At 26.5% G+C, this 24,125-nt stretch overlaps 3 protein-coding genes across 3 annotated transcripts; 1 reads left to right on the top strand and 2 right to left on the bottom strand.

Moving 5' to 3' along the window:
• Positions 1-4,569: 4,569 nt before the first annotated feature.
• Positions 4,570-5,740, top strand: OCT59_008468 (uncharacterized protein). Its single transcript, XM_066142487.1, has one exon. It carries the CDS (start codon positions 4,721-4,723, stop codon positions 5,345-5,347), a length of 627 nt encoding a protein of 208 aa, XP_065999366.1. The 5' UTR covers positions 4,570-4,720; the 3' UTR covers positions 5,348-5,740.
• Positions 5,741-10,501: 4,761 nt separating this feature from the next.
• Positions 10,502-11,045, bottom strand: OCT59_008467 (uncharacterized protein; the record flags this gene model as incomplete). Its single annotated transcript, XM_066142486.1, has 3 exons — positions 10,502-10,552; positions 10,621-10,754; positions 11,024-11,045. 3 exons carry the CDS (start codon positions 11,043-11,045, stop codon positions 10,502-10,504), a joined length of 207 nt encoding a protein of 68 aa, XP_065999365.1.
• Positions 11,046-12,500: 1,455 nt separating this feature from the next.
• On the bottom strand, positions 12,501-17,873 carry OCT59_008466 (uncharacterized protein; the record flags this gene model as incomplete). Its single annotated transcript, XM_066142485.1, has 12 exons — positions 17,505-17,873; positions 17,044-17,430; positions 16,598-16,975; positions 16,387-16,530; positions 15,687-16,085; positions 15,242-15,640; positions 14,774-15,175; positions 14,302-14,706; positions 13,829-14,236; positions 13,428-13,752; positions 13,030-13,241; positions 12,501-12,863 (listed from the first exon to the last, which is right to left on the bottom strand). Exons 1-12 carry the CDS (start codon positions 17,859-17,861, stop codon positions 12,501-12,503), a joined length of 4,179 nt encoding a protein of 1,392 aa, XP_065999364.1. The 5' UTR covers positions 17,862-17,873.
• Between the last annotated feature and the right edge of the window lie 6,252 nt (positions 17,874-24,125).

Here is a 24,125-nt window from a genome sequence, read left to right as displayed (position 1 = left end):
ATAATTAATGCTTATGGATTATCTCCAAAATATTATCATGAGGAGGTTTCTTCATTGAGGGCAAATTTTACTGTAAATCTCCAAACGTAAAATCTGGAATCCATTTTTGGGACTGAAGGATCTTCTGGGAAAAAAGTAATCACTTTGAGTTCATTGTTGTATTATCTTCTTTTATGATAAAATTATTGCTATCCATTTACAGCAAAATTCGACACTTGAAAATTTTTATTGTCGGGATTGTCGGGTACTCGGGTTACTCGGCTAGTCAGGTTATTAGAAAGAAAATAACACAGGTATACTTTAATAAAGTATAATTGTATATACTATATAATGTAATTATGTTATATTAAAATTTAATTATACTTTATACTACGCCATCATATATATAAATGTCACGTGATATCTTTTCTAACCCGAATACCCGACAATCCCGACAATAAAAATTTTCAAGTGTCGAATTTTGCTGTAAATTACACAATTTAGGGTGATCTTTGTCGGCATAGTACTTATTATTACATATTTAAAGAAAAAATAGATATCTGTATTTTTTTAATTTTTTTTTATTTTTTTTTTAAAAAAAGAGAAATAACTTATTTATTTGTTTTTTATAAAAAAATTTTGTATGAGCGTTATTACTGTAAAAAGGGTCGCGTTTAACTCACCGACAATTACTTCACCGACAAACGTTTTACCGACAAGCGTTTCACCGACAGGGTTATTTCACCGACAAACGTTTCACCGACAGGGTTATATCACCGACAAGCGTTTCACCGACAAGCGTTTTACCGACAGGGTCATTTCACCGACAAACGTTTCACCGACATATATATAAAATAAATATAAATATTTTATAAATATTTTTACATATATCTTTATATGAAATGGGGATTTTTTTTTGTTAGTAACACGTATTTCTTTGATAGATTTTATAAATACAAAAAAACTACTACTTTTTACAATAGTTTATTTTTTTTTAATAAATGTATTAATGTTTTGTTGTGATCAATAACTAAAAAGTTTATTTTATATATATATTTTTGTTAGTTTTTATTATTTTAATGAAATTTATAATAACATATATATAACTATATGTTAGGGGATGGCCAGAAATGACGTCATTTCCTAAGGGTTAAGACCATGATGATGTTACACACCTTCCATTTTTAGACACTTGTAGTTAATATAATTCTAGCCAGAATTGTGTTTTAATTTTACATTTCCTAAAATGAATAATGACATGGGGGGGGGGGAAATCCTAAAATTTAAATTACGTCATTTCTGGCCATCCCCTTATTCTATCTACTAACCCGTCTAAGATGTCGGTGAAACGTTTGTCGGTGAAGTAATTGTTGGTGAAATGAACCAGACCCATTAAAAACAAAGTGAAATTAGAAATATGTTGATGTAATCGTTGTTATATAATAATTATTTTAGATATATCTACTATCTAATTTTTCATTATCAATAAACAATTACATACTTTTATATTTACCCGCCCAAATTATTTATTTATTTTTTTTTTTGCCTATTACAGCTGATTTCATAATGTACGGGACACTTGGCAAATTTTTGCCGAGAGTAATTGGCAAGTTATAGCTGATTCCATAATGTACGGGACACTTGGCAAATTTTCGCCGAGTGATTGGCAAGTTACAGCTGATTTACATAATGTACAAGACACTTGGCAAATTTTTACGCCAAGAGTTGCCTGTTAAAAAATAACGAACACATGATTTATATCACGTGATACCCTTTTTGGTTCCAAAGCGTACTGATTGGCTACCGACAAACCCGACAACCTGACACGCCACTCAGCGGTACAAAATGGTCGGCAATCCATTTTCGGGCTTTAATATGTTGTGTTTGCAAAATCTTAAAAAACACTTTACAGTAAAATAAACACACTGAAAATTTATTACATTACCTGAGGTATTCCACAAGAGGATAGAACCAGAATATGGCCAAATAAAAAAATGAATAAATAAAGTGTTATTTTGTTAATTTAAGAGTAAATATATCATATATTTTTTGGTGCAAAAAAAACATAAAATTTATAAAATTCATGAATAGAAAATTCGAAGCTAGCTAAAATATAGGTGGAATGGAGACTTCCTCAACAATAAATTTTTTTGTGGCTTATTCGGCTTATTCACATTGGCGATTTTGTAGGACCAATTGATGTCGATCTACAAAATTGATTGCATTTAAACATACTTCAATAAGATAATGTGACTAAAAACGGGATGTGCTGTTATTTATCTCAGAGACTTTGTATGACCACATGATGATCGAAACAATTTTTTCTACATATCCGGCCGATTTGCAGATATAAAACCGCACACATGCATTCTGCAGATCGGCGGATATGATTTTCTAATAGACTTTTAATTTTCTAATAAAAAAAAGAATAATCTCTTGTAATCTATATAATTAAAAAAATTCTTCTGACGTTCAGTAAATTGAATTATGTAACGGTGAACGCGTGATATACGATTAACGTGCATTCCGATTGATGAAATTTTGATCGGACTTTTCCTTACAGCAACATGCATTTCTTTATAGTAATGCATATTGTATAAACATGGAGGAAATCTCAATTCAATAAAATTTAATTTATGGTTGTATACATATGTTTTCATAACTTCTTTCCGATTTAAAACCCTAATATAATCTTGATAAAATACGAAATTGTTATACTTGTACTTGTTAGACTTCTTCTAACATTAAGAAGTATCCACTAAGATCATATCATCATTTTAATAAAAAAAATTCATAATCTTAAAAATGATCGTTTAAAAAAAAATTATTAATTTATTAATTTATTATATGTTTCATATGTTATGCAAAATTTAATTAGTTAGTTGAATTGAACCAAGTCCAAATGTCAATGGTTGATTTAGTTATAATCCAAATCTAATAAACATTTATTGAACTAATTAGGCAATTGGACGCAATTGGTTTATATCCAATTGCCCAATTGTCAAATAAGTCTAATTAAGTTAATTGAAATGAGTCCAATGCCAACACTGTAATTAAATTCGATGATATTAATCATAGTTTCTTAATTATAAATACAATATATTGTGTTTACTGTTTAGGAGATGAAGAAAATAAATATTATGTAACTGAAACCTTTGAAAACACTCTAAATTAATTAGTTTTTAATAGAATTTTCTTTTGAACAATAAATATATTTATAATAATAAATATTATGTCTAGGGTCAGCCAAAAGCCACATATTCTAGTTATCTAATATAAATTAACCAAGCGGTTATTTGATAGTGTAAAATAACGTCACTTTCGCTGAAAATAGTAAACTAATAATAGTTTACCAAATAGTTTATTAAGACACGGGTTATTCCTTTGCATGTGACCAATAATAGATTTCCAGAATGCTGCAAGGTATTAAATAAATGCGATTTTCAAAATTCTAGAAAGTGTTTATTTTTAATTCGCATTGTTTTATGTACTGTACATCACATTCATTGTTTCTGCGAGAGCACGTGAATAATTGTGATAAACCAATCGAATCACATTAATATTGAGATCTACGATTTAATATTTTGCAGGGTAACTATTTCAAAAAACAATTTTTTTTTTTGCTAATTAACTAATAAGATTCATAAATTAATTAAAAGGGAATGGTACGGATGAGCTAGTAATATTAACTGAATTTAAAATCCAGTAAAAATGGTGTCAGGCAACTGCGTAATATTACGTAATTTTGTCTGTTTCACAGACAGCCGTTTTTAAGGAAACTAAAGAGTTCTTTTCTTTTATAAACTTATCATCATATATTTTATTATATAAGAAGCACTCTCATCACAACTAAATATAATAATCATAATTTAACATTATTCCAGCCAGCACTATAAAAATTGGCCCGAATTACTGCCACTGGTTTATCCGGATATCCAAAATTTCGTATCCGTTCTATCCGGATATCCGAATATCCGAATATCCGTGGATAACAAATACGAACTCTATCGCAAATATCCATTTAGAAAAAAATGAAATGATAATCTTAATAAAAAAAGATTGATAATATATAATTATAAATTTTACCTATTGCATTACCTCTAAAAATAAATGTGGCTGTATCCTGTATGTCATGCGGTAATAAAAAATATGATGTCTTTTCTTTACTTAATTTAATTACTATAAATAAATGTTGGTAAGATCCTATTGGTTAAGTATTAATACATGATTCGCCGATCAGTGACATAAAATGACTAGTGTAATGTGGGCCGAGACTAATTAAAATTTGGGAAAAATTAGACCCATTAGGAAACACAGTATCTGGTATGTGATTTTCAGCCACTTCCTCTTTATATAAATTTTTAATAGAAGGTAACGTCAGATTGTTTCATTACATAGCCACATCCCATAGTCGGCGAATCATGAATTTAAAGATTAACACAATGTGTGATGTCAAATTGTACAATAATTTTGACCATCCAATAATATAATTTATTTGGTTATTTTAAAAAATTTTCCGATAATATATATTTAAATGAAAATTCGTTTCTGAAACAATAAATTTGAGTAACGTTACAAGTTAGCTTTCTTTTACTGACTGACGGGATTTATAATTTTCAATTGAATTTTGGGCTTCAGAACTTATAATATAAAAGCGCGTTTCAATTACTTCAAGACTTCAATTTCTTTTTTATGTTTATGTATATGATAAATTCTCTATTTTTCTTTATTATATTACATTATGCCTAAAACTTCTTTAAAACAAAAAAATCGCAAACGCGTTACTTCATTAATCCTTGCAAACAATATCGACAACCCCAACAACAATAATCTCATTGATATCAAGCCATCTTTCCCTCCGACCTTGACGATTGATGAATTAATCAAAAACTCCAACACAAATAATAAACCAAAATTGGTTCCAAACGCTTTTATCGTATATAGAATGGCGTTAATGAAAGAATATCGTATTAAAAAGTGTAAAATACCTCCTGTGGGTAAAGTTTCCAAAATCGCTAAGAGTTCTTGGAATATGGAACCAAAAAACGTAAAAGATTTTTATGAATCGCTAGTTAAGGATGCGAAATCAATTTATAAGCAGAATAACATTCAAATTGTTCTAGATAAACATATGAATGATTATGCTGAAAATAAACAAAAAAGCAATTACATGGATTTTTGCACAGAAAAAGAAAATAAAAAACATGTTGAAGTTCAACTTGATAGTAATAGAGTGAATCATCCTACTGTCGGTTCAACTGACACTTCCCTAGTAAATTCTTTAAATTTTAATCCCTCACATGCACTTAATGATCGAGAATATATTAGAATGTTGGAACAAACAATTGATTATTTACTTAAACGTTGAATCGTTCCACGCTGACAAGTTCGAAAAAGAAAGCATTAATATGACTTTTTTAATTGGTAATATATTCGTTTACACAAATTTAAAAATTTATATGAATTATTATTATAAGCATTTCTATTTAAGCTAATTAAGTTAAATGATATATATGATATATTATATACTATATGTTTTATTGGTCTTACCGAATCTTATTGAAGTTTACACTTCACAAATATTTCCGTATTTTATGCTTATCAAAACAATAGCTTACAAGTTTTAAGTTTTTTTTTTTCAAATTCGTTTTAATTCTCAATGTTTTTTGTAATAACACTGGTAGACAAGCTTTATAAAAAAAAAATTAATACAAATAAAGTTAACCGATCGAGAACGAAGAATGCTCAAATTTAAATATAATTTAAATAATTTAAATACATCAGAAAGTTTACGTCTAAAATATGCTTAAAATTGTAATTTTAAGTGTATTTTAATTATATTTTAAATATGTTTTAAAATATTTTTAAACTTTGAATATATTTTTAATATATTTTAAAGAAGATTTTTTTCATAGCTATTATTGGCATTTTGGTTTGAATTAATAATTATATTGAAAAGTTTTTTTCTTCACGTTGTCTTTATATTATCATATAATTCGCCGAGAGTTATTTCTGCAATATCATGCTATTTATATTTTTACTTTGTAATTCAAACCTATGGTTTGGTTTAATTAACCAAAAATAATTTGATCGACAATTATTTCACCGACAGAAACATTTTACCGATAGAAAACATTTTACCGAAACACTTCACCGACAGAAAAACTTCCCGAACGAAACATTTCACCGACAGAAGCATTTACCGATAGAAACATTTTACCGACAGAAACATTTCACCGACACTAGATTCACTGATGTAGGGGGACTGGGGGAATCGATTCCCATAATTAGAATCGATTTTCGATTGCGATTAATCGTTTCTAATCGATTGCGCACCATTAAATTTGTGGCAAGGCAATTCCAATGATCACAAATTTAACGCAAAAGCTATTCTACTTATTTTAGTAACCAACAAAAAAGCGTGGCACGTGATCCGTGATGATGCGATATAAATAAATATTTTTTTCTCACGTCAAATATTAACTTGTCCATTCACCCATTTCTTTATACAATTTATTTTTTGGAAACCTTGGAAGCCCATATTATTTCTTTTTATTATTTTTATCATAAAATATACAAGTTTGTGCTATTTATACAAAAAAAGTCAAAATATATATAATTAAATATAAAAAATACTTTAATACTTGCTAAAACAAACTTTAAAAATTTTAAAGGAACGTAAAATATTAATATTTATTGTTTTATCATAATATATTAGTTAGGTATATATTATTTTATCAGTTATACAGGGAATTTTTTACGACAAAGAAAAAAAATTTTTTACTTCATAAATATATAAAGTAAAAATTATTAAATAAAAATATAATAAAATTATTTGAAACTTAAAAAAATTTATTTTATTTCCATTGTCTTTTCTTACTATATCTTTTCTTACTATAAAGATATTTAAGTATTAAAAAGTCTCCGAATTTTTTTTTCAAAATGTTACACAAAATTTAGACGTGACACTTTAGGTCACGTGCTCTAGATTTGTTTGCAACTTAATATGTGTCACGTGACTTTTAATAACTAAACGATCGTCTCCTCGTGTAATATTACACTAATTCTCCGATTTTTATTGGAGAAAAAATTTCCTTTTTTTGTAAAGTCATGTGATATAACGCGAGGTGGAATTTAGTAATTCTGGCCGGCATTATAGTTTCGATTTTTTATTCGATAGTCGATTCTGATTCGATTTTCGATTAATTCGATTTTAGTAGAATCCGATTCCAATCCCTACACCGACGATCATTTAACCGACAGGTACATGTACATCATACCGACAATCAAATTACAAATAAGTTATTAGTTATTTACTATGCTATCCATAAACAAATGGGTATCATCCGAACACAAAGAAAAGAGATAAGAAATTAATCATTATTGACTGCGTACGAAATAATACAATTTCCTTTTATATAAATTAAATTGTGGCTTCATTTAAAAAGTAAGTATTTTGTATTGATGATATACAATAATATTATTCATATTGTGTAAAATATTAAATACTGAAAAAAATTTGTTAATATTGACGTAATTTAAGGGATTAATTGATATTTATACATCTGATCATTAAAATTTATTGGATTGTGTACGTGAATTTGAATTTCTTAATTGGCAACTGTCATATACTTTAGATTGCTTGTTAAAATTTTCCCATGGAGAAAAAAATTATTCCCATTTACAAAAAGGAAATAGATATATTTGTCAGTAATTTGATTAACGGTGTAATGTACCTGTCGGTTAAATGATTGTTGGTAAAATGTGTCAGCAAAACGTACCTGTCAACCAAATGATTGTTGGTTATATAATTGTCGATGAAATGATGATGAGTTGCAACTATATTACCGATCACGAGTAATGATTACTACAGTAATATTCGGACAAAATTTTTATGTATGGACAGATATGAGATATTAATGAAAGAAATGAGGTTGGTTCGCTTCGCTGACAATTACTTTCACTGGCAATCATTTTACTGACAAACATTTTTTAGCTGACAGGTAATTTCTCCAATAAACGTTTAATTCACCAAGTCGTTTCATAATATTTAACTGAATGTTTTATTCATAAAAAAGAGCAATGAAACAAAGGACTTTATATTTTTTACGAAAATAGTAAAAAAATGGAAATTGGGTGGAATTTCTTTTATCTGACATGTCACGTTAAACTGGGGTAAATTTTTTTTTTAAAAGTCATTTTACACACATTCTATAAACTTATTAAACATAATTGTATCTCACTTACATATCGCTGACGTCTGACGTAGCATATTACTTATGTAAATAAATATCATAATATCATACATTAAAAGATACATTTTGTGATTATTTATTTCTGAATAAATTTAATTTCATCGATTTTTTCAAAAAAAAAAAAAAAAAAAAAAATTCCGAAAACACGTGATTCCATTCATTAATTAGATAGTCGGTTGAACACGAGAAAATTGAAAAAATCAAAAGCAATTTTGTTTACAAATAAGAAAATTTTGATAGCTTTTTAACTATTTAAAAATAAAATTTAAATTAAAAGTTGACAATAAAATGTTATAAATCAAGTGATATACTTTTTATCTATTTTAATATATACTGTATATTTATTCATTACTAATTTGATTAAAAATTTAATGATAAAAATATGATATAATCTAAAACAACCTAAATTTTCTTTCAAATAATAAAAAAAAAATGATGAAATAATAAAATATAAAATGAAAAAAAAACAAGATAAAAAAAATGAGAAATTGAATGAAATATTATAGTACATTATATGTATACAGTATATTTCTTATATAAACTTATAATTGAAGATCAGGCGGTAAAATGTTAGAAATTACAAATTTTGTATACACTATTTTTTCATAAAACTATGCCATGAAATAATTATAGACTTCAAGTAGTTTGAACAAGCCATTTATAATAAGTTTAATATACACTCAAATGCAATTCAGACTTTCTTAATATAAGCTCTAAAAGTATAATATAACTTTATTGTATATGTTCTATGTAAGCACTGGACATTTTTCACGTATGTTATTGATCACTTTATAATAGTGATACACAAATTTTGGTCACTTTATAATTAGTGATATACAAAATTTTGATCACATTATTATAAAATAATAAATAAGATACGCGAAAAAGGTCTCAGTTGCTTTACGTCATACATATCCAATAACTTTATTATCAGTCATGTTTATGATAACTGATTTACACTAGGATGCTACTCTATCATGTGGCCTTCGGCCATATGATATACATAGCAATCCTAGTGGTAAATCAGTTATCATCTACAACATGACCGATAACAATTACATATTTAAGCACTTTTGATCAGCTGACTTGAAGCTGATCATCACCAGAAAGGTCATACGTAACTTTGTTTAAAAACATGATATTATTTAGCATAATAAGTCTAGAATAATATATTGAATTATGAGGGATAAATTAAATTAATATCGTTACAGTTTATAAAAAAAAAAATATATAATAAAAAGTAAATCAGCCTTAACAAATAACTTACCTTTATTTATCCATAATTCAACATAAAGTTTTACGAATTTTGTTTTTAAATTATTTCAATAGGCTACAGGGGTTGATATGATTAATAATATAAACTTGTACTACCTAAGGCAATGATTTAATTAGTTTATATTTATTACTCGATAAATTAATAATGATATATCATGTGTTTATATAATTTTATTAAGGTTGAATATTAATGATAACTTTTTTATTATTTGGCTCTCATTTGCATGTATACATTATTATTGTGATAATTTTGTTATTTAGCCAACCTGTAATATTTTTAAAGTCACATCTTAATTTACTATTGTTTCCAATTAGGATGAGTTATTATATTAACTGCGCTGGTCATGACTGTTACCAATATTGGTTGGTTAAAGGCATCTGGCCAAACTTGTGTGACCAACTGCTTTGACTGACCACCAGACTGGCTATTTCGCTGATCATTTGACTAATCATTTTAAGCAAAATGATTATAAAATTATTATTTGATTTATTATTTGATTTATTTTGTAAAAAAAGCATAAGATCATTTTTTTGTTTGGTCAGTCAAACGGTCGGTCAGATGGTCAGACATATCAACCGATGACTGTCCATGACCGACCGTTGCCATCCCTACGTTTATGTTATAAAAGCTTAAGATTGATGAATTGTTATGTTTTTATTGTTATTATTAAGGATATAAAATAAACAAATTCTTCTTATTAACAATTTAGTAGTTATTATAACTTATGCTTATAAGAAATTTACTTTTTAAAATAAATGATTATTTCATTTAACATAGTTTAATCGATTGCTTTGTCACAAATTTGTTTAATAAGATTTTAAGCTAATTTGTTCAATTACAAACCGATTTTATTATGTAAATAAGTGAAATTTTATGATAAATTATGATCATTTACAATATTCTATATAATCAGTGTTGAACAAATACTATATTAATTACAAATGTTTATATTATATAATTTTATGTAAGCTAAATCTGTAAAATTATTCATCTAGATTGCACAATCTAAACATTCAGAATTATCAGGATTATCATCAGTATACTTTGGAAGATTTTCTGTAAAGGATTAAGTAATCGAGATGTATAAATAGCTTGAGGATGGGTATTTACTTGTCTATCTACTTTTGATGAAGAAAGATGTAAAATTCTATACTTTTCTGCTTCTTCAATTTCTGTCTTATATTGATTATTCATAGAAATTGATGAAAGTGATTTAGACAACTCTGTTGTATCAGGTCTGTTGTCTGGATTTGAATCCCAACATTTTTTCATTAGGTCAATATAACATCTTGGTGCTGCTTGCTCATTTATTTCTGGTCTAATTCCATTATAAATGTCTAATGTTAGACAACAATCATGTGCTCGATTGTCAAAAGGTTGTCTTCCAGTTGCTACAAAATACATAATCATACCGAAGCTATAGATGTCTGCAACTTTAGTGTAAAGTTTCCTCTTAATATTTCAGGTGCCACATAAGGAATAATTCCATAAATTTTTGTTTTATCTAAATTACCAATCTCTCCATATAATCCCATATCTGAAATATATGTTTTAATGTTAGACTTTATGGAAGGATTGTTGAATAATATATTTTTTATATGAAGATCACGATGTAATATTTGCTCATCATGGAGTTCTCCCTATAAAAAATAAGTGTCCGGAAATTGTCCAGAAATTGTCCGGAAAATTTGTCTAAATAATTGTCCAGAAAATGTCTAGAAAATGCCAGGTACCATGTCTGGAAATTGTTCTGAAAACACACTCGTTTCCGAACACTCATTTTGTCCAGAATTTGTCCGGAAATTGACCTGAAATATTTTTTCATAAAATTTGGCACAAAAAGATGATCAACAGGTGACCATCATTATAATTGCTTTTAACTTAAAGTTTTATATCATAGATATATAGTATTTTTGCCTGCTCAGCAAATTTAATTAGTATGACAAAGAAGGTTATGAATGTCAGTCTTGTGCTTTTTGCATTTTTTTACAAAATTAATTTATCCTTTTTTGGAAGTAGCGTCCAGAATTTGTCCAGAATTTTTTCATGTCCGGAATTTGTCCAGCTCAAATTATCTGAATTTTTACTATGTCCGGAATTTGTCTAGGTTTATCTGTCTGGAATTTGTCTAAAATTTTATACTGGACAAATTCTGGATATATTCTGGACAAAGTCCGGATATGTCAAAATTTTAGGTATCAAATTTGTAGCAAAAAATAGACATTTTCCGGACAATTTCTGGACATGCCAGATTTATTCTGGACAATTTCCGGACATTTTCATAGACATTTTCCAGACATTTATTTTTATAGGGTCTCTAAGGCCACTAGCAATATACAATAATGTTTGTATTTTCTTTTTCCAATTAAAATTTTTATAATTTTCATTTATATTTATCCAATTATCAAAACTTCCACCTGCTGCATAATGAAGAACAATAATATAATTTTTTGTATCCAGCTCTTGAGATATTCCATATACTTTTAAAATACTACTATGTGTTGGTTTAAAATATTAAATCAAAATCACTTTTATAAAGATAGTATAGAGAAATTTCATACCTCTTTTAGTAATTCATTAACGTGATTTTGTGAATTGTCCAAACATTTTAATGCAACTTCTTTATATGAATCTCTTTCATATTTTTCCCCCGATATAATGGACCATCCTTCCATATTGCTGAATATATTGTAGCAAAGCCACCTTTTCCTATTTGTTTAATTTCATCAAACTGACTGTATGGCACCCATTCAAATATTAGATCATCATATTTTAATATCTTTAATTGTATTTCTTGAATTGTATTGTCAATTTTTTCATTCCCAGTTAAATTTATAGGTTTATTTTGAACTAATATATAATCTTTGGTATCAGGATTTTGGGAAATTCCATATATTACAAGAAAACTACTATTACTTGTTAAATATTTTTTAACCTAAAACATGAATAAAGAAATTAGTATGTTAAAAGTTAAAAACATTTGTAAAATTTTATACCTCATTTATTACAAATCGAGTAAGATTGTGTGAGTTGTGTAATTGTTTTAAAAAGACATTTTCATTTGAATTTCTTCTATAACTATACTTATAGAAATTAACAATTGGACCCTTTCTCCATATTGCTGAATATATTGTTGCAAAACCATTGTTGCTTATTTCTTTAATCTTATAAAACTGATTGTATGGTACCCATTCAAGCATAATAATATTATTAGTTTTCAATTGCACTTCTTGTATAAAATCATCAATTTTTTCATTCCCACTTAACCAGTTAAAAATTAAAATATAATCGTTTGTATTTGGATCTTGAGATATTCCATATAATTCAAGAAATATCCTCAAATATTTGTTAACCTAAACCATAAACAAAGAAATAAATATTATTATTAAAAATGTAATAATATTTAAAAAATGTTTCTACCTCATTTATTAGAGAGTCAATGGGGTTTTGTAAATTATGTAAATATTTTAAAGAAACTTCTTTATTTGGATCTCATGTGTATTTATTATCTTTATATACTAATGGACCATTCTTCCATGTTGCTGAATATACAGTTATAGAACCATTTTTGCCTGTTTCTTTTATTTCATTAAACTGATTGTATGGTATCCATTCTAATATTATATCATCATAGTTTTCAATTTCTAATTGCATTTCTTGAATAAAATCATCAATTTTTTCATTTCCACTCAGGATAAGGTAATTTTGAACTAAAATATAATCACTTGTATCTGGATTTTGTGATATTCCATATAATACAAGAAATTTTCATATTTTGATAAATATTTTTTAGCCTAAAACCATAAACAGAAAATTAACATTATATTAAAAAAGTATAATAATAAATGTAATAATATTTATAGAAATTTATACCTCATTTATTAGAGAATCAACAGGATTTTGTAAGTTATACAAACATTTTAAAGCAACTTCTTTATTTGAATCTCTTGTATATTTTCTATAATGTAATGGTCCATTTCTCCATATTGCTGAATATACAGTTATAAAACCATTTTTGCCTGTTTCTTTAATTTCATTAAACTGATTGTATGGTATCCATTCAAATACTACATCATTATAGGAATTAATAATTAATTGTTTTTCTTGAATGAAATCATCAATTTTTTCATTTCCACTCAGGATAAGGTAATTTTGAACTAAAATATAATCACTTGTATCTGGATTTTGTGATATTCCATATAATACAAGAAATTTGTCATATTTTGATGAATATTTTTTAGCCTAGAACCATAAGCAGAAAATTAACATTATATTAAAAAAAAATAATAAATGTAATAATATTTATAGAAATTTATACCTCATTTATTAGAGAATTAACAGGATTTTGTAAGTTATGCAAACATTTTAAAGCAACTTCTTTATTTGAATCTCTTGAATAGCCCCTACTCTGTCCATTATCTTTATATACTAATGGACCATTCTTCCATATTGCCGAATATACTGTTATAGAACCATTTATGCCTGTTTCTTTAATTTCATTAAACTGATTGTATGGTATCCATTCTAATAATATATCACCACAATTGACTTTAGTTTCTAATTGCATAATTTGCATTTTTTGAATAAAATCATCAATTTTTTCATTTTCACTAATCCAAATAAAATTATTCTGAACCAACATGTAATCATTTGTATCTGGATTTTGGGAAATCCCATATATTTTGGTAACCTTTAGATTAAGCATACTTGTTGAATATTTTTTGACCTAAAATATAATAATGAAGTAAATATATTTACCAACAATAATATATAATAATTTAAATTATATACCTCATTTATTAGAGAATCAACAGGGTATTGTAAATTATGCAAACATTTTAAAGCAACTTCTTTATTTGAAACTCTTATATATTCATTTTCATTATATTGTAATGGGCCATTTTTCCATATTGCTGAATATACAGTTATAGAACCATTTTTGTCTGTTTCTTTAATTTCATTAAACTGATTGTATGGTATCCATTCAAAAACTATATTATTTATATCATCATCATCATAGTTATTTATTTTTAATTGTCTTTCTTGAATGAAATCATCAATTTTTTCATTTCCACTCATCCAATTTACTAAGTTTATTGAATTATTTTGAACTAAAATATAATTATTTGTATCTGGATTTTGAGATATTCCATATAAAGGAAACGCATTATATTTTAATGGTAAATATTTTTTAATCTAAACCATAAACAAGAAATTAATATTATTATTAAATAATGTAATAATATTTATAAAATTCTTTTACCTCATTTATTAGAGAATTAACAGGATTTTGTAAGTTATGCAAACATTTTAAAGCAACTTCTTTATTTGAATCTCTTGAATAGCCCCTACTCTGTCCATTATCTTTATATACTAATGGACCATTTTTCCATATTGCTGAATATACAGTTATAGAACCATTTTTGCCTATTTCTTTAATTTCATTGAACTGATTGTATGGTATCCATTCAAATATTAAGTTATCATAGTTTTTAATTTCTAAATACATTTCTTGAATGACATTATCAATTTTTTCGTTTCCACTCATCCAATTTACTAAGTTTATTAAATTATTTTGGACTAAAATATATTCATTTGTATCTGGATTTTGAGATATTCCATACAATAAAAGAAATGCATCATATTCTATTGAATATTTTTTAACCTAAACCATAAACAAGAAATTAATATTATTATTAAATAATGTAATAATATTTATAAAATTCTTTACCTTATTTATTAGAGAGTCAATTGAGTTTTGTAAATTATGTAAGCATTTTAAAGCAACTTCTTTATTTGAATGACTTCTATAATAATTAATCCACATATACTCATTTTGTAATGGACCTTTCTTCCATTTTGCTGAATATACAGTTATAGAACTATTTTTGCCTATTTCTTTAATTTCATTGAACTGATTGTATGGTATCCATTCTAATATTATGTCACCATAGTTTTTAATTTCTAAATGCATTTCTTGAATGACATTATCAATTTTTTCATTTCCACTCATCCAATTTACTAAGTTTATTAAATTATTTTGGACTAAAATATATTCATTTGTATCTGGATTTTGAGATATTCCATACAATAAAGGAAACGCATTATATTTTATTGAATATTTTTTAACCTAAAACATTAACAAATAATGTAATAATATTTATAAAATTCTTTACCTTATTTATTAGAGAGTCAATTGAGTTTTGTAAATTATGTAAGCATTTTAAAGCAACTTCTTTATTTGAATGACTTCTATAATAATTAATCCACATATACTCATTTTGTAATGGACCTTTCTTCCATTTTGCTGAATATACAGTTATAGAACTATTTTTGCCTATTTCTTTAATTTCATTGAACTGATTGTATGGTATCCATTCTAATATTATGTCACCATAGTTTTTAATTTCTAAATGCATTTCTTGAATGACATTATCAATTTTTTCATTTCCACTCATCCAATTTACTAAGTTTATTAAATTATTTTGGACTAAAATATATTCATTTGTATCTGGATTTTGAGATATTCCATACAATAAAGGAAACGCATTATATTTTATTGAATATTTTTTAACCTAAAACATTAACAAATAATGTAATAATATTTATAAAATTCTTTACCTCATTTATTAGAGAGTCAATTGAGTTTTATAAATTATGTAAGCATTTTAAAGCAACTTCTTTATGATAATAAAGTATTTGAATGGATTCCATACAATCAGTTCAATGAAATTAAAGAAATAGGCAAAAATAGTTCTATATCTGTATATTCAGCAAAATGGAAGAAAGATCCATTACAAAATGAGTATAGGTGGAGTAATTATTATAGAAGACATTCAAATAGTTTTTAATTTTTAAATACATTTCTTGAATGACATTATCAATTTTTTCATTTCCACTCATCCAATTTACTAAGTTTATTAAATTATTTTGGACTAAAATATATTCATTTGTATCTGGATTTTGAGATATTCCATACAATAAAAGAAATGCATCATATTCTATTGAATATTTTTTAACCTAAACCATAAACAAGAAATTAATAATATTATTAAATAATGTAATAATATTTATAAAATTCTTTTACCTCATTTATTAGAGAGTCAATTGAGTTTTGTAAATTATGTAAGCATTTTAAAGCAACTTCTTTATATGAATCTCTTGTATAATAATTACTCCGCCTATCCTCTTTGTGTAATGAACCATTCTTCCATATTGCTGAATATACAGTTATAGAACTATTTTTACCTGTTTCTTTAATTTCATTAAACTGATTGTATGGTATCCATTCAAATACTACATCATTATAGGAATTAATATTTAATTGTCTTTTTTGAATGAAATCATCAATTTTTTCATTTCCACTAGTCCAGGTAAAAACTAAAATATAATTACTTGTATCTGGATTTTGTGATATTCCATATAATGCTAAAGATCTGCCAATTATTGTTGAATAGTTTTTTGCCTAAAACCATAAACAGAAAATTAACAAAATATAATAATAAATGTAACAACATTTATAGAAATTTATACCTCATTTATTAGAAAATCAACAGGATTTTGCAAGTTATACAAACATTTTAAAGCAACTTCTTTATTTGAATCTCTTATATCTTCTGTATACCTACTATAATATAATGGGCCATTTTTCCATATTGCTGAATATACAGTTATAGAACCATTTTTGCCTGTTTCTTTAATTTCATTAAACTGATTATATGGTATCCATTCAAATACTACATCATTATAGAAACCAATATTTAATTGCCTTTCTTGAATGAAATCATCAATTTTTTCATTTCCATTTATCCAGGTAATATGTTTTTGAGCTAAAATATAATTATTTGTGATTGGATTTTGAGATATTCCATATATTTTAATAATATCTTTGCCAAATATTCCTGTTGAATATTTTTTAACCTAAATATGAATAAAAGAGATAAATATACTATAGTAAAAAGAAATAATAAAAATATTTTGTAAAAGTTTTATACCTCATTTATCACAAATTCTATGGGGGTTTGTAAATTATGTAAACATATTAAAGCAACTTCTTTATTTGAATCTCTTGTATAATAACTTTCATTTTGTATATTTTCCTTACATAATGGGCCAACTTCCCATATTGCTGAATACACTGTTATAAGGTCATTTTTGTCTATTTCTTTAATTTGACCAAACTGATTATGTGGTATCCATTCTAATACTGTATTATCAGAGTCATCGATTTTTAATTGCATTTTTTGAATGAAAGCATCAATTCTTTCATTCCCACTAATCCAATTTGTAAATATATCTTTTAAATATTTTGAATTTCTTGAATATTCAATTTCTTTATTTTGAGAAGACATTATTTCAAAAGCAAGGAAAAAATTTATAATAAAAAGTTTATTTATACGCAATTTTATGTGCAAGGTTACACGTATAACAATGTGAACGTGACGTAAAATATTTGTACAACAAATTTAGTTGCTCTTCGCAAATGTCACATGGCTAAAATTATAATGGCCAGGAGATAATAAATACTAAAAGTTCACGTGACAACGAGAATTTAATAGAAATGTGACACGTAAATCTATTTACGTTATTGCTCATTGTAAATTTTGATCTAAAATCAGAAAATATTTTGGATCATAATATTATTGTAACAAATATTCAACCTACACAACCGCAGCATTAGTCGTATAATTAGCCAAAGAAACCAAATAGTATCCAATGAATATTAAACAGTCGCTTGGAATTTAAATTTATTGTCTGACAAAAGAAACGAATTTTATGTTTGTAAAAAAAATACATAACCTTTTTCAGTTTGATTGTAATATAGATGAATAAGTATTGTTTTAATAATGTCTTATTAATAAAAAAAAAAAAAAATTTTTATATTAGACCATATTTAATTCAAAAAAATTACAATATAAAAAATATAAAGCATGAGCAATTATAAATTACAACATAATTTTTCCACGTATGGAAGAGTTAAAAATTAAACACATTTTTTTGTAAGGCCATATAAATAAAATTGTTAATTTCTCATCAGCGGCCGGGTCACATGAACGTCACGAAAAACACTTTTTATTTTATAGTCACATGATACCGGCCGGTCCAAAAAATTTTAAAAATAAATATTTTTTTCATTATTTAATTACATACTAATCGATCTTAAATTTTCATGCGGGTCACCAGATAGGAAAAAATTTTTAACCCAATCATATTTCAGAAATCTAATTTTTTTTTAAAATAAATTATTTTCCCGGACGGCCGGATTACTTTTTACTATTTATATTCTTGAGAAACGAATTATTTTATTTATATGGTCTAATATACCGTAATTTGGTAATTATGCATGTTTTATTTTAATAAAAACGTTATACGTTTTTTTTAAAAAAGAAAAGGAAATTAAAAAAAAATTATTTCAAGTATTTCAAGACTTTAAAAATTTGTGTTGACTTTGATGACTTTTTAATGATTATTTGAGAAAACTAATATTATAATGTGTGTGATTTACGTTTACCGGTATTCTAAAATTTATAAATATATTCATTGTATAAGAGTTACCAATACGATTTTTTATGGAATCATGAATACTATTTTGATAACGTTTTTAATTTATTTAATAATAGATAATAGTTTCAAGAATTATTTGATTAGTTTATAATATTCCAAAGTAATCCATAACAGGTAATTATGACTTACAATTGCTCATCTACTATAATCAACGAATTGGAGCTGCCAATTCTATAAAGTTATTGAACCGAATTCTAGAACTATAATTTCAACCGTTTTTTTCAGGTCTTGTTCAATAAGCTTCTGGTAAATTATGAATATTATTGCCGAAGTAAATTATTACAATGAAGCACAAATTTTTGATCACATATTTTTTTTTTCTTGAATTTATTTTTACAATTTTGTACCTCAATTATTCATATAAAAATAAACTCAACAAATTGTTTTTTTGACATAGTAAATACAGTAATTTTCAGTGGATGCATAATATGTTCATTTGATCGTATGCAAAATAAACCATTCTATTGGTGAAACACGTTCCAAAATTTATTGTTAAATATCACCTGAGCGCGTAGCTTACCAAAAATCATGTAAATTTTCATGATATGTAAAGTAAATTATCTTTTATTGAATTATTATTCCAGATCAAGTCACCAATGCATGTATAAATCACTTTAATAATATAATATTACAATGCATTTTTATAAAATAGCAATTTAAAGTAGTAAGATTAAAGACATAATTATTTGATTAATTATGATGTTTATAGAAATACAAATTACAGCAATATATTCAAAGGAAAACTTTGACCAACTTTGACCCGTACTAGTTAGTTGCTTGTGTAGTATATAATATTAATGATAACCATTAATATGATTAAAAAAAGTTTGGATTTTCTGGGGATGAAATTACTAACGTGTACTATAAAATAAGTATTCATAGTGTAATTGCGAGAACCTTGATAAAACTCTTACCCTATTTTTAATTTCTATTAATCTAATCTAATTTTTCTTCTCCTATGACTCTAGCATCAAATATGTCTCACATTTTATATTTTGTGAATTAAAAGAAATTCAATTCTTACTCTTACAGTAAATTGTAAAATGAGAAACTTTTGGTAATGTTCAACTTTAATACTAATATATCATAATCTGACACATAACTATTTGGAACACGTGTACTATAAATTGAACCCATGCCAGAGTTTTTCTCTACAATATACTGAAGCAAAAATGCCAAATGTTCTTGTATACCTAAATTAGTCTAATTATACATGAGTAATAGTGTAATACATTATTGTTGTTCATGATCATTTTATTAAGGAAAAATTAAATAGAAAAAAAAATTAAAGAATTATAAGTGAGCGTTAGAGTCTTGTGACATATTACTTGTGAATTTTGTACATTACATATTATATTTACTTAGGCCACATGATAATTAGTCAACTTCAGCCATAAAACCCAAAAATATTTATATGTAGATAACTAATTGGATGCATAAATATATACGATGATATTAGTTCAAAATAAAAATTGACAGTAAAAAAAGTTATGAAATAAATCAATAAAAATTTTCTCTTAATTTATCTTTATAATTTATTATCAAAGGGATAAGATACAATATAAAAATATATTAAACTAAATTTTACTAAACTATAATCTAAATAAATTTAACTATAGCTTAGTTTTTCTTTTGAATAATAAAATGATTAAATACTAAAAAAGTAAAATGAAAAAGAAAATGAAAAAATGAAAGGAGTATATTATACTTAGATATATTTTTTCCGTTAACATTATTTCATATTTCATCGTATTGATCGTGGATTTATTATCCAAGAACTTTCTCCAAATAATTATATCTCTCGTGGCATAAAATTATGGTGCAATCGCTAAAAAGTGTGAATTAGATTTCTTATTTAGATTGTAATGAAATATAATAAAAATCATTTTATTAAATTTTTTTAAAAAATTGGTCTGCTGTTTTTTTTTTAATAAAAAAAGCAAATTTCTTTAAAAATCGGTATAATGATTTTTTTATGATAAAATAAAAAAAAATAGTGATTTTTTGGATACTGTATATCAAAAATTCCGATCACATTTTTTCTTATGAACCTGTCATTAAAGATCAGACGATTAACGTGAAATTAGTATTTACTCAAAATTGTCATGGATAATAACTAAAAAAATAACATGCGGACTCTGATGGAACTATGTAAACTTAGTTGAGTATATAACTTTAAATTGTTATCCTTTATTACTTGTTATTTAATTTATTATTTTCGTTCTTTTTAGATTAATATCATACTATAAATATTAACCATATCGACTATTGTAGATGATTGATTTCGGATGTAAATATTATTATAACTATTAAAGATATAGAAGACTACGCATCGTAACAATAACAGACAAGACAAATAAAGAAATTATAATGAAAAACATTTTATCGGGATTGATTATATCAAATTTCTGTATCAGATAAACTGACATCATTCTTATTCAAGCTCCAATTTTTCTCGATAGTCGATACATGATTAATGGATGATTAATAAGGTGTTTATTTACTATATAATTCAAAACTACATATGATAAACTCATAGCTCGTATAAATATACTGTAAATAAAGTTGTTCGATTTGAGCACTTAAATTATTTTGATATTACATTATACATAACAAATGAACCTCGTAACCTTGTTTATAAAATTGTATAAAAAATATTTGAAAATATAAGATGTTTAAAGTTGTATGCCTAATTCAAACATCAAGTTTAACTATTTAAATGTAATTAAACTTAATTGGAAAAGTAAAAGGAGGATTTAATAAAATAATATAATAAATATCTATCTGGTTGAAATGAATAGAACTTAATTCGTGATCCGTCTCCGAACTACTAATACATTTCGGGGAATCATTTTTGCAAATTAATTATCCCTTAAATGGCTTTTGAGCTAATTTACCCAGAAATTTTTTTTTTTAAAATGTTATAGAATAATGTTCCTAAGTATGATAAATTTGCGTCATAATATATTAATTTCACAAGTTTGATCAAAATATACTTGCCGTTTAAGGTCACGATGTTATACAAATTGGTGATATTGCCTAGAAAGTAGCTAACCAAATTTATATTGCAACTCGGCTGAAAAATAGTGTAACCAATTGCTTTATTAGTTAAAAAATTTTTTTCTTTGGCGACGCTGGATTCCAACCTTTAAAAATGCTACATTATTCAATTACAAGAAGTGTACCGATCATAAAGTTAATATTCTTTATTAAAATATTATTTATTTGATAAATAATTTTTTTTAAAAGGTATAAACAAAAAAAAAATAAAAATAAATGATCACAGGCTGTCTAACTTATTGTACCATATTTTGCTTATATTGAGCGGTATATCTAATTTGAATGGTGGACACTTTTATTACTGTCAAGAATATAAAGGAAGATAAAGTAATAGGCGTGTTCGATTACCCCGAGCTTTTGTGAATTCGAAGCAAGTCTGGAGCAGCTCGGCGGATGTTCAATGAGCCACATGCATGTACTCCTGTGCGACAAAATAAATGCGTCATACAACAGGGTCTGTGTGACGGCTAAATTTCTCACATATAGTACCATTCAATATTTTTTCGCAAATAAAATTCTTTTTTACTTGAGCCAATAGCATTTCGCAAAAAACAGTATAAAATACGAAAATGACTATCACGTTACTCTATTTGGTCAAAGAAAATACTCTTGCGAACGCTTTCCCTGTCGATATTGAGAAGGACCAGCTTGTCGGCCACTTCAAATAGACTATAAAAGATAAAATAAATGTTCCTGCTGGTTTCAAAGTGAAGGACTTAAAGTTATGGAATGTGACGATTAATACTATCTCTTGGGGAATCTCACACTCAATGACGGGGACGAACTCTTTGCAATAAGAGAAATAACACTGGGCCGAGAAACCGCCTAAGAGGCATATTCATGTTATCAGTAAAGTTGCCACGTAAGTGTTTGGTACGGTCTGTAATTTTTCGTCATTTGCACTCGTAGCACTTAACACGTTTTTTCGTTCTCAGCTTAGAAGGGGACAAGGGGTGTTGTCGTGTATTCCGCCACCTATAACATATTCTCCGGACTGTGTACTAACATCGAAGTCCACTACAAAGGTCAATAGTGACCAACCAACAAATGTATTTCTATGGCGGACTTTTTTGAGCAAGTGAACAGGTTTCGCTTCGACCAACAACCAAGATTCGAGAGACTGCAAATTACCCAAGATATAGAGGTGTTAATTGAGAAAGATGTTCATGTTGCTATTCACGTTAATATTTGTTTGGTACTAAATAAGCTTACAACGTGTATTTAAGGCGATCTACTGACACTCCCGGCATACCAGATTTCAACTGTCATCTCGTGGGTTTATTGAACTTGGTGATTGAGGCTAAAAGAAAGCATGTTTTAGAGGATATGGGCGAACAAACATTTCCCGAGTTTTATCAGACGAGTAAGGGCAAGGACGTAGTTCAACAAATCTATAATTATATGGGAGGAAACGAACTTAGATATGGTATTTTACCACATATAATAGTCACTGGTTTCTACGCCGAGAACACACGGAGCTCTGGATCTCAAAAAGCCTTACTTTGCAATCCGAATCTCCTCTTGTGCTCAATCTAACTCGACAGGCGAAAGAGAATCCCAAGTCTCCTAAACCTCAAGTACTAGTGCCAGTTCGGGACAATAATTTACGTGTTCTTTGATCACATCTTCCAGTTCCTCATTAAACTTAAACCAACAACCAACTTCCGGAACTTTTGCAAATCAACAATAGCTTTCTAACATCCTCGTAGAAGTTTAGCTTCATGGACTTCAAGTTTAAGGGCATACTACTAGATGAAGGACGAAGTGGTAAAACACTTTTATGCGAGTTTCGTGGCGATACGATTGCTTTGAAGAGCGTAGACTTGTCGAAAGCCCCACCGTATGTTCTGGAAGAAATGCAGAAAGAAGTCGAGATATAAGTACCTCACTGACATTCAAGGCAAGTATATCCCGAAATTAGTGTGTTACGGATTACGGATGGGATGAAAACATCTTAATCAATGATAACGGCGATGTGTACCTGATTGACT

Source organism: Rhizophagus irregularis, chromosome 16 (genome assembly GCF_026210795.1).
Source record: "Rhizophagus irregularis chromosome 16, complete sequence".
NCBI classification, from domain to species: Eukaryota; Fungi; Glomeromycota; class Glomeromycetes; order Glomerales; family Glomeraceae; genus Rhizophagus; species Rhizophagus irregularis.
This window is presented reverse-complemented; position numbering and strand designations above follow the sequence as displayed.

Coding starts and splice junctions, on each gene's coding strand:
- OCT59_008468 (XM_066142487.1), top strand. CDS start 4,721: ATGCCTAAAACTTCTTTAAAACAAAAAAATCGCAAACGCGTTACTTCA.